Source organism: Helianthus annuus, chromosome 8 (genome assembly GCF_002127325.2).
Source record: "Helianthus annuus cultivar XRQ/B chromosome 8, HanXRQr2.0-SUNRISE, whole genome shotgun sequence".
Taxonomy (NCBI): domain Eukaryota; kingdom Viridiplantae; phylum Streptophyta; class Magnoliopsida; order Asterales; family Asteraceae; genus Helianthus; species Helianthus annuus.
In genome coordinates, this window is record NC_035440.2 from 108,727,271 (window position 1) to 108,740,497 (window position 13,227).

The 13,227-nt window shown below is 36.8% G+C and overlaps 1 protein-coding gene across 2 annotated transcripts; it reads left to right on the plus strand.

Annotated features, from left to right (window-relative positions):
* The first annotated feature begins 1,988 nt into the window (after positions 1-1,988).
* LOC110873631 (autophagy-related protein 18f) lies at positions 1,989-10,654 on the plus strand. Of its 2 annotated transcripts, none has more exons than XM_022122594.2 (7): positions 1,989-2,739; positions 3,927-4,388; positions 4,969-5,397; positions 6,253-7,200; positions 7,732-7,898; positions 9,184-9,498; positions 10,378-10,654. In XM_022122594.2, exons 1-6 carry the CDS (start codon positions 2,542-2,544, stop codon positions 9,494-9,496), a joined length of 2,517 nt encoding a protein of 838 aa, XP_021978286.1. In that variant the 5' UTR covers positions 1,989-2,541; the 3' UTR covers positions 9,497-9,498; positions 10,378-10,654. The 2 variants fall into 2 exon arrangements, with proteins under 2 accessions (XP_021978286.1, XP_021978288.1); XM_022122596.2 differs by having other exon boundaries at positions 9,205-9,498.
* Positions 10,655-13,227: the final 2,573 nt, after the last annotated feature.

Below are 13,227 nucleotides of genomic sequence, written 5' to 3' on the forward strand. Positions count from 1 at the left end.
CTTGGCTAAGGCCTCTTCTTGTTTTATCGTCCAAGTTCGACGCTCCGACTTTCTTCCCTTTTCTTTCGGCTCACTTGCTTCACCAACATCTTCGTCTTCGTCTTTCGCCGCGTATTCTTCTTCGTCCTCGCCAATTTCTTCATCCAAATGTTGTGTTTCAGGGACAACCTCTACATCTTAGTCTTCATTGTCATGTAGATCGGAAGTGAGTGCTCGACATTCTCTCTTGGTGATTGAATTGGTGGGCTCCTAAATGCAAATGGATCGAATGAGTTTTGCGCTTCCATGAAGTAATCGTACAAGCCGGGTGCGACCATCGTTCGACCGTTTGGGTGTGAAAATATTTATGGCGGAAAATTAGGTTGGGATTGGGTGTTACAAAAAGTCGGTTGTGAAGCTTGGGGGTAAAAATATTGAGGTTGAGAGTTTGTTGAATATCCATATGGGGTTTGAAACGGTGCACTCGGACTGCTAGAACCGTCTCGTCTTGTTTGCAACACGCGTCCTATTGGGTTTGAACCCGATCCTCGGCTAGCGTAACCTTTTTTCTTGGGTTCACCTTTGTTTTGTTTATCCATGGTGTGGTGTGTAGAAATTTTAGTGAGAGTGGTGTGTGAGATGAGTGAAATATGTGGCTTTTATAAAGAAAACATTTTTTTTTTAAATTCCAACGGTAACCCCAACGGTCCTAGTTTTCATAACATTTCAAATTTTCATTCGGTGAGTACTCACCGTTTTGCTCCTTCACCACTCACCAATATTGTGCCGGCGGCACCTCACCGATCGGTAAACAAGGCTCACCGAAGGGGTCACCAATGGTGCCCCTTCCACCCGTAATTTACAATGTTATAAGATTTGAATTTCCATAACATAGAAAACACTAAGGTGCTGTTTGTTTTTGCAGACATAAATTGTCTGCAAGCTGATTTCATCTGTTTTCATATCTGCAACTGAAGATGTGGTCTGAAGCTCTGCAAGCTGAAAATATAAGACTGTTTGTTTTTTACTTCTGCAAGGAGAAGAGGGAGGTCATCGGACGGCGAGGAGAAGAGGGAGGTCGCCGGAAAACTGGTCGGAGGAGGAGGAGGGGCGGCGAGGAGAAGAGGGCTAATATTTTTAGCGTATATGAGGGATGGGTATATTAGGGTTTTTGTGAAGGTGTTTGAAGAAGGGGGTTCTTAGCTTATTTTTTAAGATGAAAAAAGCAGAGTTCAGATCTGTTAAAAAAACAAACAATTTTTAAGGTAACGTCTGTGCATCTACAGATATCAGCTCCCTCCCGAGTCTCATTTAACAGGGGGGGGAGAGAAAAGAGATGAAAATATGAAAAACCATGTTCCCGAGTTTCATTTAACAGGGGGGGGTGAGGGAAAAGAGAAGAAAATTTGTCCATATATTCATCCTCCCAAATTGGAAAGATTAGGAGATAAAATATTATTAATTACTAAATTGCCCTCATATCTAATTAAAATGTTTTATGTTTAAAGGGTATAATGGTAAAATTGTTATTTGCTTTTCTTTTCCTCCTAACTCGGGAACACATAAAATGCTTGATTTCTTCTCTTTTTCTTTACTTTTTATTAAACTCGGGAACACGAAAAAAGTCATGTCTTTTCCATCCTTTTCTCTCTTAGTTTATTTTCCTTCCTCTCCCCCTGTTAAATGAGACTCGGGAACACAAATGTTAAACACCTCCTAAAATATCTAATTTGAAACCATAGAGGTTGTTACAAAAAAGATGAAATAAATAAAAAGAAACCATCAAACCAACAAATCCTCAGTTAATTCAGTTTCTCGAATATTCCGGTTATGATCCGTTATCTGAAGCACACTTTATCGGTTTATTCTCAACTCATTTAAAATATCAGATCTAACAAACAACAAAAACACAAGACAAAAAACGACATAAACCAATAATACAAGGACTAAAACTGTAAAACCCACCAATCGAATAATAATATAAAATCTTGAACAAAGCGAGAAAAAAAAAACTTGAACTTGTTTCTTTCCATAAATTTCTTCGATTCAATTCGTTATCCATTTGACAAACTTCACTCGATTTCTTCATCTTAAATCGTTTAATAAATAAATATCTAATTATTACAGACCTAGATCTATTTATAACTATAGATATAGATAGATATGTATATACATGTACCTCTTTCAATTTCATAGTTAAAGAAACCCTAACTATTTCAATTTCATTGCATAATCTGTTAATCTGTTCGTTTTTGTTTCGATTCAGTTTGTGCTTGTTAGTTTCTCAGATTCCTTGCTTTGTAAATACTTGAATCGGATCAAATCCTTCGTTATTTTTTTTGCTGAAGGATTCGAATTCGTTCGTGTTTGTGATTGATCGGTTTGAAGTGTTGATAGCACCGATCGGATGCTTTGTTTGTTTAAATTAAGTGATGTTTGATGTTTGTGGTGACTGGTGAGTGTTGAAAACAGGTTTTGTGGTTATGATTAGTGTAGAAAGGGGAAGAATTAGGGTTTTTGGTGGTGAATTGGATAGGTTTTGTGTTGTTTTGAGGTGTGGTGATGAGGAAGATTGATCAGAAGCAGAGGTATGGTGGTGGTGGTGGTGGTAATGGATTTATACCGAGTTCGTTTCGGTCGCTTTCGAGTTATTTGAGGATTGTGCAGTCTGGTGCGTCCACTGTTGCGTCTACGGTTCGGTCTGCGGCTTCGTCTGCGTCGACGATTGTGGAGCGTGATACCGATGCTGTTCCTGATCAGGTGAGGTTGTATTTTCATGAATAGTTTTATAAATAGAAGTTTGTTTACACATTTGGAAGTGGAACTAGTATTTGTTTTATGTTGCTGTGTTAATGCATAATGTAAAATCTGGATTGTTCCATGCTTAGTAGCATGAAAATGAGAAATGAGAGGTTCTTATGTATTATCATATGTTTGTTGAGGTGTTTTATTTCTATATTTGAAAGAGTGAATATAATTCTGAGTCCATACGTGCATGGGCGCAGGATAGAAGGGCCCCGGGGGGGGGGGGGGGGGGGGGGGGGGGAGGGGGGTTCGCTCAGTAGTGTTCAGTATGTGGTTTTCGTATACAATTTTTTAGGTATAGACGTTTTCGACCCCCTGTTTTATATTTTTTTTAGGTATATACGTTTTCGACCCCCCGGTCAGAAATCTCAAGCTTCGCCACTGCATACGTGAAGTTAGTTTATCCTTCAACAAATAAAGTGGCATGACTTGCATTGCTATTAAGTATTGTGGTATACTGTGAAGATTTTTGATACTTAAAAGTGTGTAGTGTAAGCCTTTTGCGTTTTATTTGTTAACCGAAACAAAATGAAAGTATGAAATGTATGAGCGTCTAGGCAAGATCCTGTCCAGCTATATCTGGGAGATTGAATTATGATCGTTTTGGATATTCGGAACTTGATGTCTAGATTCTTGTTATTAGTTACCGTGCATAGTTTTTGTTTGTCATGGTTTACTTTAACTATTTTAACATTGGCGTTGCTTAGGAAAATAGGATCCAGCTGTAGGTTTGTTTGTAGTATAGCTCAATTATTGGTGGTTCATCTTGGCGTATAAGCCTTAGTTACACCAAAATATAACATAAGTTTACCCTTTTGTATTTGTATGTAAGAAAATTCTGTTTTTTTCTGTAGTCTATAACATAATTTTCAATCTTATGCTATGTGACATTCCATAGCAGGTAAATGATGATGTGGCACCAGTTTTTTTGTTGACATGACGCCTTGCCACATCATTATATTATATGCTATAGAAGGTTACTTACATAAATGCTAAAAAAGAAGTTGTAAGTCTGTATCTCACGTCAAATGAAATACAGCTTTATTGCTTTATATCTTTTTACGCACATTTAATAGATAGTTTTATTGGTTTTTTAATACCCGCAATTGAGCCGTGAGTTTTCTATGTTTTCCAAACAAAAGGTGCTATGGGCTGGATTTGACAACCTAGAATGTGAGGGGGGTATCTCACGCCGTTTGCTATTGCTCGGGTATCAGTACGGTTTTCAAGTGTGGGATGTTGAAGATGCGAACAATGTGCGTAACATAGTCTCTAGATATGATGGTGCTGTTTCCTTTATGCAAATACTGCCAAAACCAACCGTAAACCATTCCCATGTTGAATATCCAAACGAACGCCCTCTGCTGGTAATCTGTGCAGACGGGTCGTTTTCTGCATGTGTAAATGCTCAGAGCGGGCCCTCCGTTTATAGCAATGGTAATATAAAAAACAATCATGATCAGATAAACGGTGGATATGTGCCTACTGTTGTATGGTTCTATTCATTAAAATCTCAATCTTACATAAAGGAATTGAAGTTCAGATCGGTTGTCTACTCTGTAAGATGCAGTTCCCGCATTGTTGCTGTTTTACAAGCAGCACAGGTTTGTTCGCTTCTCATTCAAGTAGTGTTTGACTAAGCAGTTAATGCGGTAAAAAATCGGATATCGGTCAAGGAACAGTATTTGAGATATAGGTTATCGCGGTGGGATATTGGTAATTTTAATACCATATAGAACTAATATATATATATATATATATATATATATATATATATATATATATATATATATATATATATGTAGTAATTTAACACTAACAATACAGCATACTCTCCTACCATTAACATGTTAACTTTTTGCAACTTGCATAACACTAACAATTGTAGCAAGTAGGAACTGATTAAGCCTTAAAACACTAACAATTAACAATTAAGACTTAAAACACTAATAGCAACAATAAGAAGAAAGACGAATGGTAGAATTATGAAGAAAGGTACTGATATATGGAAAATCGGTGATATATCGGTCAAATATCGGCGATAATATCGGTACCGACATTCTAACCAATATTTTGCACCGATATCTCACCAGGGGACCGATAATCGATATTAACTGCATAGCATGGATTGAAGGTGAACATAATAAGTCATATGTATAATTGTATATGTATTACAATTCACAGGTACACTGTTTCGATATTGCAACATTAGAAAGAGAATACACAATTCTCACAAATCCTATAGTAACAACCTCTTCACGGTTCGAAAATATAGGCTTGGGACCGCTTGCCGTGGGTCCCAGATGGATTGCGTACAGCGGTAGTATTGTGGCATTACCGAACACACGTGTTAGCCCACAGCATCTTACTCACTCCAAAACTTTTACTTCCGCTGGTTCAAACGGGAGCATTGTTGCACACTATGCAAAACAATCAAGCAAACAACTTGCTGTAGGAATTGCTACTCTTGGGGATATTGGTTACAAGAAGCTTTCGAGGTATTACTCTGAGTTTTTACCGGATGACAACGTTTCTCAGCCGTTAAGTGACCCTGTACGGAAAGATCGTGGAAACCCTAATGGCCGGTTACCGGATACGGATAATGTTGGAATGGTATATGTTTAAATGATGGAAAATTTCCTTTTTAACCTTCTGAATAATTTGATGTTGAACTAGTTATAACTGATAAGTTACTTTGATTGGATAGGACGTATAATCGGGTAAATGTTACAAATTAATGACATACATTTGGCGGTGGATGGTCTGTTTTGGTAACAATAACTTTTTGAGTAAAGCAAAGGTACCCCAAAATTTTGGATTTGGTCCCTAGGTTTTCAAAGTACAGGGATGGTCCCTGTGGTTTGCGCTTTGTAACGCATTTAGTCCCCAGTTTTTTTTCCAAAAGTACATGGATGGTTCCTGTGGTTCACACTTTGTAACTCATTTAGTCCCTAACTTGGACATGTTAAAACCTGTAGATTTGTTGGCTGGGGACTAAATGCGTTACAGAGTGCAAACCACGGGGACCATCCGTGTACTTTACTCAACTTTTTTTTATCTGTTTTTGTAACCATAAACTTTTTGAACGGCCTACTTGGGTAACTAAAGTATTTTTTTTATTCTGATAATTATATAAGCTTTTTTGTTGCTATATTGCAATTAATTAAGTTTTTTTGTTTACATGTTGAACCTATATTTACCAAAGTGGCTCTTATAAAAACTTGTAACTGCCAAAACGAACCGGGAGTTATAATTGCCAGAAAGACCACCACCAAAAGTATATTGCAATTTTTAGAAATTTACTCTTTATAATCGAAACAAAGAAATTTTATATGAAATTGAATAATATTAAATTAAAAATCCAAACATCAGCATCAATTAAAATTCAATTTTTCTAGCCTGCTCTTTAGTGTTACAATGCAAACATTGTTGATTATTAATACTGAATAGATCTTCTTATTTGATCAGGTTATTGTTAGAGATGTTGTGAGTAAATCAGTAATTGCTCAGTTTAAGGCACACGATAGTCCAATCGCATCACTATGTTTTGATCCCAGTGGTACATTATTAGTGACCGCTTCTGTTCATGGTCATAACTTTAATGTTTTTCGTATAATACCGGGACCCACCAACGGTGCATCTTACATACATCTTTATAAGCTTCAACGTGGTTTTACAAATGCGGTTATACAGGACATAAGTTTTAGTGTGGACAGCCGTTGGATTACCATAAGTTCATCAAGAGGCACCAGCCATCTATTTAATATACGATCTACCGAAGAATATTTAACTACTTGCGGTCAGGGATACGCTTACAATGCCGCTAATAAGCCGCCAGTTACACTCTCTGCTGTCAGCAGAATAAGAAGCGGAAATAGTGGGTGGAGAAATGTGGTGACCGGGGCGGCAGCAGTGGCAGCATCCAGTAAGCTAAATTCGTATTCAGGGGTTATCGCATCTACTTTCCATAAATGCAAGAGTAACATTACGGCTGCAGTTTCGGGCCCCACAACGTCAAAGTACCACATGCTTGTTTTTTCATCTTCTGGTTGTGTGATACAGTATGCATTGAGATTATCATCGGAAGTGGATACTACCTATGAATCGTTGTTGTCGTCTGATATTGATTCGAAATTAATCGTTGAGCCAATTCAGAAGTGGAATATCTGTAGTAAACAGAACAGAAGGGATCGAGGAGAAGAAAACGTTGATATATATGGCGAAAATGGGCATACGGATAACCGAAAAGTATTCCCTGAAAGAACTGAAAATGGAAATATTGATTATTTTGATCGGATGGGTAAAATCAAGAAAGAAAATGTCGGTCTTGAGGGAAAAAGTAATACCCATGTGTATATTTCTGAAGTTGAATTGCATACGCACCAATTAGAGACCCCACTATGGGCAAGAGCGCAGGTACAAAGTAGAGTAAAATGCCATTTTCGTCCCTGAGGTTTGGTCAGTTTTGCGACTTTCGTCCAAAGGTTTGTTTTTCCGCGTCTAGATCCAAAAGGTTTGAAATCTTGCCATTTTCACCAGGCTCGTTAACTCCATCCATTTTTCTCCGTTAAGTCAGGGGTATTTTCCGTTTTTTTGTTAACTTAAAGGGCAATTCCGTCGAACGGATTCAGTTAGGGATTTTTTAAATGCTTGTACATAAAGTGAAAAAGACCGAAATTGCCGGTTAACAAAAAAGACGGAAATACCCCTGACTTAACGGAGAAAAATGGGTGGAGTTAACGAGCCGGATGAAAATGGCAAGATTTCAAACCTTTTGGACCCGGATGCGGAAAAACAAACATTTGGACAAAATTGACCAAATCTCAGGGACGAAAATGGCATTTTACTCTACAAATTTTTATGTTAGTGTCTTTACTTTTATCTGTTTGACTTTTTTTGCAAGCTACCAAGTACCAACTGATTCTCTTTTCATGTTGGTTTTTGCAGATAAATTTTCAATCTTTAACTATAGGTGATATTAATGTGGATGGGGTAAGCAATTCAATGGGTGAATTTGAGATAGAGAAGATTCCAACCCACACGGTTGAAGCAAGGTCTAGACATTTGGTTCCTGCTGTTGGCTATCTTCCGGAATCCAAGGTGCAAACGACCAGGTATGTATATAATTATATATAGAAGTAATTCGCCGAATCTTGATTTGAGTGGTGAGTTTATGGACTTTGATAAAATATCTTTAGCCATGGTAAAATGGGCTTGTCGGGCAGGTTAGGTAATTGGTTTAAATGTATATTTTTGTACCGAGTCAAAACAGTCTGGGATGACAAATTTTGAATGATTGCTGTATTCTTACAAAAATAATATTATTTCAATACGACTTTTGAATAATTATATCATTTCAATACGACTTTTGAATAAAATGATTTAGGAGGTTTATGCATTGTAACTACGATCTATAAGACTCTTGGCTTGACATGTTTTTATTAAGCTAATTTTTATTATCAAAAATAATATTATTTCAATACGACTTTTGAATAATTATATTATTTCAATACGACTTTTGAATAAAATGATTTAGGAGGTTTATGCATTGTAACTACGATCTATAAGACTCTTGGCTCGACATGTTTTTATTAAGCTAATTTTTATACTTTGCTTGTTAGCGAGAAATGTATAACCTGAATTGGTCCATTTGGCCATTATAATTATAATTATAAATATATATATATAAAACACAACTTGTGTGCTATACACTTAACTTTTTTGTTTATTCTGTTTTTTTTTCTTTTTCAAGTTTCAAATTCAAGCGCTATAAATAATATACGCATTTAATCAAATAGTTTTAATTTCTCTTATAACTATCGTTCGTTAGTTTTTTTTACAAAAACTAAATACGTGATATAATTTTTTTAAACGGACGGATCGAGCCGTTACCCACCAACAAACATCGGTACCGGTAATGGTACCTATTAGAATCGTTACTGGTATTCGTTTATTATAGTTTCCGATCCATGTAAAACATGTGTCGACATCCTTATGTACTATCACGACTTTATTTTTTTAAGTTTCGTCTTTTGTTTGCTATATCGAGTGTTGGTACCGTATGGAAACCGTAATGAACGAACCAACATCAACCGGATTCCGCCATTAACGTTATTTTTACCACTGCATCTACGTTTCCTTTTAAACTTAATAAAAATCGGGTCGCCCCCGCCGCGGAGCAGGGTGTAACTCATCGGTTTGTAAATAAATGGGTTGAAATTGCCACACCCTGAAACAACTGGGTTGGAATTATATATGCAAATTTGCATATTTTTTTTAACAAATATATTTTCTTTAACACCATGGCTGTTTCTCTTAATGAAGGTCACTTATCATATTATATCATACATGTATTTTTCTAATCATCGTCATTTAAACTTCAAAAGTTTTGTTATCCAGAGTTTCTGATATTGATTACAGCAATAACGGATTGTATGAACACGAGAAGCTTTTTAAACACGAGAGCAGCTCTGATCCAATAACAGATGGTGCATGTGAGAATGGCAATGAAGAAACTGGGGAGGATGCTGCTGATCAAATGCCGATAGATGGTTCCAATGGCTTTGTAAATAGTGATGACTGTCCAATATCTCACACTCGACCTGAGACTGTAGATAATAGAGAGAGTGGGACCCAGTCTGAGCTTGTAAATAATTACATAGATCAGAAACTCGAGAACCAATTTGAAGATCAAGGCAATGAGTTCGATTAAAGGTAAGCTTTTATTATAGCTTTAGTCCGTCGCTATTATAATCGTATATAGGTGATAAATGGACAGGTTGGTTATCGTGTCAAAACAGGTGAGTCAGAACTAGTGTGCTGAGTAACCGGCAAAACGGGTAAAAGTTGACGGGTCAAAATGGGTTGGGTTGGGAATTGAATTGTTAATATTTTGTGTTCTTTTTAAAATTAAAGTTGACGGGTCAAAATGACATGGTAGCCGACGTTGGTAATTCTGACCTTTATTTTTGGGAAAATCACCAAAATGGACATTGACCAATCAACTTTACCAAATTGAACATCGATCGCGTCTGCCACAGACGCGATCCCTGAAATCCATGCAAAGTTTGCGTCAAAGGCTCAAACTTTGCGTCTGAGATTGTGCCATGGGTTTCCGCGGCTACTTTTTTTTCTTTTCCATCATGACTTTTAAACGAGCATATAACATTTTCATACGATAGACGATAGTATTTTTTTTTATAAAAATACACCAAATTAAAGATAATTTTATTATCTTTAATTTGGCGTAAACTTTAAAAAAATATTAACGTATGAAAAAGTTATGCTCGTTTAAAAATCATGGTGGAAAAGTAAAAAAACTAAGGATGATGACACGTGTCACGTTTCTATTGGCTGAAGAGTATTTTGGTGAAGTGGGTGGGTCAAATGTTTAATTTCGTGATTTTCTCTTTATTTTTTCATTATCTTATGAGTTACTTTCAACCCGCTCAACCCATTTCCGTTTCAGTTAAAGAAGATTATGAGTTTGACCCATGAGCAGCCCAAGTCAAGCTTTGTTTCTTCTATGTTAATGCTATGAAACTGGCATCTATATTAAGGTTTTCATATTAACGATTTAGTTTTCGTTTGCAGGCAGGCAATGATATATGATGTTAAAGAATAATGAGAGCAGCCGTATGCAGTTGAGAGCTCTTATCTGTGAGGTGTGGGGATTGTGTTTTAAGGTTTGTTGTTTTGACTACGGACTTTTGTAAATAACACCCAAATAATTTGTTGTAAAACGATGTGGATAGTCATGTGCAACTTCTTAATCTGCCCCTTCTTCATGTTTATATGTTTTTGGTCTTTGAAAGATTATGTTGTGGACTCCAAATTCGAATGAAACTGATCTTTCGAATTTCGATTTGAATTTGAATTTGTATTTATGATTTCAGATTACATTATTTGAATTATATATAACTTTATTTTGAGTGCAGTGCAATTAGCCTCCCTGAGGTTTGGTCCAGATTGCTGTATGCCTCCCTCTCTTCCAATTTTTGCCCTTTGAAACCCTGACATGGTTATTACATTACCATCTGCCCCCGAAACGTTAAAGGCTGTTAATACATGTTGTAAAAAGACCCTTTTGCTCTTACTAGATTATGTTAAAAGACTATATTGCCCCTCGCTCTATATTATATTCAAAATTCCCTCCATTTTCACATTAGGTGCAGGTTTGACTTTATGAAGTCAAAATATTGAAGCATCATCAACTCGTTTTTGACTTTATAAGCTCAGAACTAAAACATTGAAACCCGTTTCATCGTTTCAACTTTATTTGAAACTCATCTACCTAGGTAAATTGCACTAAACCTGCATCTTGGGCATGGCATTCAAGCTTTGACTTTAGTGGGTCAAGTGCAGCAAAGTTGCACCCAATGATCTGCACTTAATTGGTCAACTAATCTGCATCTAGCTCATCACTGTCACTAATCCACCTAATTGGCCAACAAACTGTACTTAATTGGGTAATGTGTCTTCACTTATGCTAATCCATTTAATTGGGTAACAAACTGCACTTATGCACAACATCAAAGTCCCTAATTAACTTGTATGAAACTCTTTCATCGGACCTGGGAGTGGTCCGTTAGGCTCATCCTCGGGTTCCTTGGTTAACTGTGTTTGTCTTGCTAGCCAAGCTTCCCTGATCGCTGCAATATCAAAGGCAGTGTTCGATTGAAGGTAAGAGATGGCGTAGAGAAGATTTGGTTAACTAATCAGCCTATGGCTATCCATTCTTCTACTAATGGTGACTACAAGGTTTGGGTTAACGATCATGAAAAGGTTGCAGTTCATATTCACAACATCAAAGTCACTAATTAACTTGTATGAAACTGTGAACCAACCTACAGACTCACATTATGCACATTATTAGGATCACTAATACACAGACTCACACTTAATTGGACACACACAGACTCACTAATACACAGACATACTATGCACACTATCAGGATCATATATGATGCTCATCATACAGTTGACCAATGAAGTCATACATATGATCATCATCATACATCACACTATGCACACCATATGTATGATTATGATGGTGATAATCATCATACAATAGGTAATGAAGTATCATGTTCATGATCTCATAAAGCATCTTCATCATAATACAGTTTAATCATAAATCATCATCATCATAAATCATACAGTTTAAACATAAATCATCATCATAAACTTACTCATATATCATAAATCATCATCATCCTAATAGATTTACATATTAAAACATCCAAATGAAAAACATTATCATCCCTACCATAATTATACATAACAAAAGTTTAAGTTAAAGCTAATATAAACACATCCTAACCATATTATATGTATCATCATCATAATTACATATCACTAAATAATATGATCATTAAACAAAATAACAAACACTAGTATTACACTAGTCTTGGTGAAGATGGGCATGCTCTATTCTGGTGATGGTGGTGGTTGTGAATCAACGTTGAGATGATGCCGTTTTGTGGTCATGGGGATGGTGGACGTGATTGTTGGTGCGATTGAGGGAACACCATTCCAAAGTTAATAGAATCAAGCACCGCAGGACCACCTTGACTAGAACCACTGTGCGTTGGTTGATGGACCATTACTCTAGCTAATCGAATGAACACAAACAAACGACCACATTATCGATGAAGGGCTTTTTTATCAAAACGATGGTAGTAACCCCTAAACTTACAGTGGACTGAAATCAACAATGGTGCAATAAAAAGTGCTTGATATACGTACCATGGACGTGTTCGTTGTAAAAATCGACAGTGAATTCCATTATGTATGCTTGGGTCGATCGTCAGTGGTTGCTGGTCGCCGGAGCTGTGAATCGCCGGTGAAGAAGGGGAAAAGGGTAGGTGAAGACTGGAGTGTCAGAGGGTTATAGTGAAAAGATAAGGGAGGTTTGAAGTGTGGCTAGGAAGATTCGTAGGTGACAAGGCTATTGCCCCGAAATCTAACGGTCAACGTAACCGTTGACTAATGGCGGGGGCATATGGTAATGAAATAACCATGTTAAGGCTTCAGAAGGCAAAAACTGAAAGAGAGGGAGGCAGATGACAATGTGGACCAAATCTCAGGGAGGCAAATTGCACTTTACTCTTTTATTTTTTATATAATTTTAAAAACAACCTATTTTAAATCCATTTTATTGGGTTTTTTTAATAATTTTTTATTTTTTCTACTTCCCTCCGACCTTCAACACATGAATGCTCTTTTTTTCCTCCCTTCGCTGACTGCGCTGCAATTCAAGCACTGCAATGAGCAACACTGGTATCGTTGTTTCGATGCCATTTCAAGCGCCAACCATTACCCGGTTCAACCCCAAGCAATCCGATCAATGCACGTGTAATACAACTCTGTTTGTCTTTTTTCTAGTTTAAAACCATTACATCAGTAGTGTATCCCCTACTTCTAGACCCGAACCGGTCGAAC